Raw genomic sequence first — 3261 nt, forward strand, 5'->3', positions numbered from 1 at the left:
AGGCACTTGGGGCACTTCCCCAAGTCAGGGGGAAAAAGAAAAGTCTCCCTTAGTTCACAGACCTAAGGGGTCTCTTGGGCATAATTTAGACACACCCCTCAATAAGTCTCCCACACCGGTCACAAAGGAGAACTTTATTGATTACAGCAGTAGGGTGAAAGTAGGGTACAAGATTGAGCAATATCCTAGAAATCCTAAAGAGCAAACAGTCTGGCTAAGGTAGACTTTTGATCACACATCTGAGTTATTGCCAGAAGAAGAGATTTAATGATTTCCAGTGATTGTTAAAGAAACAGAAATCCCTAACTACTGTCATCACCAATTTACCTTCCTGTGAATATCAACAGCAAGCTTCTTTAAAGTGAAATGCATGGTACAATGGAAATAGCTTGTTTTGACACTTGCAGTGCATCTCCCAAAACAGGAAATTATATTTTATGATGACAAACAGCAGAAAACAAAATTCCTTTAAACAAACTTTTTTCACCCTCCTAAGCCCAATCCTAATCAATCAATAAGAAGCACAGATAATTTCCTCTTCCTACAGCAGTTAGGACTACATGGTTAAGTTTGCCATGAATTTTAAGAAAAATGATTGCATCCCAAAAACTTGAGTGGAACAAGATTCTCATTTCTCTTAAATGCTTTCTAAAGAAGTCCAACCAAAAAAAATTACTGTTTAAGGCATCTTTTATAACATTTCCTCTTCACTCATAATGATGATAGTCATGCAGCAGTTTAATGATAAAAATATATTAATATTTTACTATACAGCAGCAGAAGTTAGTCAACTAAAAGCACACAAACGTTTTTAAAAGATAACCTGCAAAATCTATTGTAACAAATCATTTCAATTTGGAGAACACATTTGACAAATTAGTGTTCTGATAAATTCTGCATTTTCACATCCTACACTTTTAATGCAACTCACAAGTACATACTTTTGATAGAAGGCTTGTACACTTGGGGGTCACAACTACATTTATAATGTATGTAGCCAGTAATAACTAGCACCACAGCTACATGGAAATCCTTTACATACACCACTTGGCTTTCACTTTTACATGAAACTCAAAATCCATGGCTCAGTAGGATTACTCTATCATTGCGTTGCACTGATTTCTATAACAGGCCTACATAAGTTAATAGCACTGGCACAAATCAAAGTATAGGATCAGACCTCTGACAAGTTTAGGAGATAGTGCTAGTGCCAGTGACCACACAAAAGACTCACTACCTGTTGTCCAAAAACAGGTTTACTGGAAATTGCTGCACGTTAGGTAAGTACTTTAAGTACACATAATAAAAAAAATATATTATGAACAATACAAGTACGTCTCATATACACAATAATGACAATACGCCTACTTAGTTGTAAACCAAACAGGTGCAGAAAAATATTATGGGAGGAGATTCTTTACTTTTTTCCTTTTTTTTTTCCTCTTTAAACTATTTGAATAACTTTGGTTCAAACATAAAAATCACAAGTTAGCAAATTTCATTTAAATGCCTTTTTTAATAATTTTTCTTCATGTTCACAGAAGTTTCACTGACCATTTTATATGTTTAAGGTCCAGATGCAATGCATATTGTATAAAAGAGAGCACTTATTGTTTACCTTGCATGAATTAAACCTACGTACCTTTTAACTCTACAAACTTCTGCATAACATTTAGACAAAGCTCAGACACACAGCATGCCTAGCCCTCATATATATACACATCTCTAATCACAGGTATATAGGGTGTCAAATATACTATAATAACCTCCATGTAAGGTTTGAAATTTGGTAACAAAATGAGAAGAAAAAACTAAAAATATTATTTTACGTGTTCTAAAATATCTCTTTTTTGTGCTAAAGTCAAATGTTAGCTCAACATGAAAAGGACTTTTTTTTATATAATTCAGCAATATTATAATCTTGACCATTTTTGCAAACACTTTTAATAATAATAGCTTAAACGTGTACAAAAGTTCTTGGTTAATTAGGGAAATAAACACTCAGTTCTTTATATTTTAATCAAGTAGGAAACACAGTTCATATATAATGTTATTACTTTTTTTGTTTTGTTTTTTTGTTTTGTTTGTTTTAGCAGCTGCTTACTGTTTTATATGGTGGGTAAAGTGGAGGAACATCCAGCGATGGGTGGCAAGTCGGAGAAGTTGCTCAGCTGTCAGTTTGTGGAGGTTGGTTGGTGGGTGGTGCTCCCTTGGAGTTATTAACAGGTACTTTTTTTTTGTTGTTTTGTTGTTTTTTTTTTCTCTCTCTCTTTTTTTTGTATTATTTCTCTCTCTGGTTCTGTGTCTCGGTTTCTCTTTATTACAGTATAAGTCTCTGTGTGTGTCTCTGTGCAGCAGGCAGGGAGGCAGCAGGGAGGCGAGTCGGGATCAATCCTCCTCGGGCTCGTCGGCCTGCAGCAGGGCTCCGGGGGGCCCGGCGGCGGCGGCGGCGGCGCTGCTCTCCGTCTCCTGCTGCTGCTCTGCCCCGGCGCCCCCGGAGGCAGCGGCGGCGGCGCGCTTGTCCCGCTGCTTCTCCTGGATCTTCTTCATCTCGTCCGAGTACTTGCAGAAGGTGTGGCCGAACTTGGCCCACACCTTGTAGGGGACGGTGATGGAGTTGCGGTAGGTGGGCTTCACCTCGCTCACCCGCATGAACACGCCGTACTTGTTGGAGCCCACGTCGAAGAAGAACCGCTTGTTGTCCACAGTCAAGGAGGTGCCCTCGGGCAGCTCGGCGGGCTCCTCCTCCACGCCGTAGTCGTCGATGAGCTTGGCCAGGGCGTCGCGGAACTCGATGAGCCCCTGCGCGGGCAGCGCGATGGTCTGGCCCTGCGTGGAGCCCAGGCCAGGGCCCCGGTTGACGGTCTGGCGGATGCGGAGGAAGCGGCCGCGCTGGTTCTCCTTCAGATCCATGTAGTACTTGCGGTTCTCCCGCACCAGGAACTCGCTCTTGAGCGCCCGGCGCGGCTCGTCGGCGGCCTGCGCCAGCTCCGGGGGCTGGCTGGGGCCCAGCTGCGCGTAGTGCTCGATGAAGTCGCCCAGGTAGTCTCGGAACTCCACGGCCACCGACATGGACAGGGTGAGGCGGCTCTTGTTGCCGCCGGCGCCCACCTCGGCGATCTTGAGGAAGCGGCCCTTGGCGTTCTGCTTCACGTCCAGGTAGAAGCGCTTGTTCTGGATGTCCACCCGCTTGGAGGCCAGCTCCTGGGTCTCGTGCTGCAGGCCGCCCCCCGGCCCCCCGCCGCCCGAGCCCGGCCCCCC

At 43.8% G+C, this 3261-nt stretch overlaps 1 protein-coding gene across 1 annotated transcript; it reads right to left on the reverse strand.

Annotated features, from left to right (window-relative positions):
- Nucleotides 1-1496: 1496 nt before the first annotated feature.
- Nucleotides 1497-3258, reverse strand: PURA (purine rich element binding protein A; the record flags this gene model as incomplete). The annotated part of the gene is made up of 1 exon (XM_019506003.1): nucleotides 1497-3258. A coding segment is annotated over one exon (870 nt), but the record flags the coding sequence as incomplete, so codon positions are not given.
- Nucleotides 3259-3261: the final 3 nt, after the last annotated feature.

Source organism: Gavialis gangeticus, unplaced genomic scaffold (assembly GCF_001723915.1).
Source record: "Gavialis gangeticus isolate Ggan-Ray unplaced genomic scaffold, GavGan_comp1, whole genome shotgun sequence".
NCBI lineage: Eukaryota > Metazoa > Chordata > Crocodylia > Gavialidae > Gavialis > Gavialis gangeticus.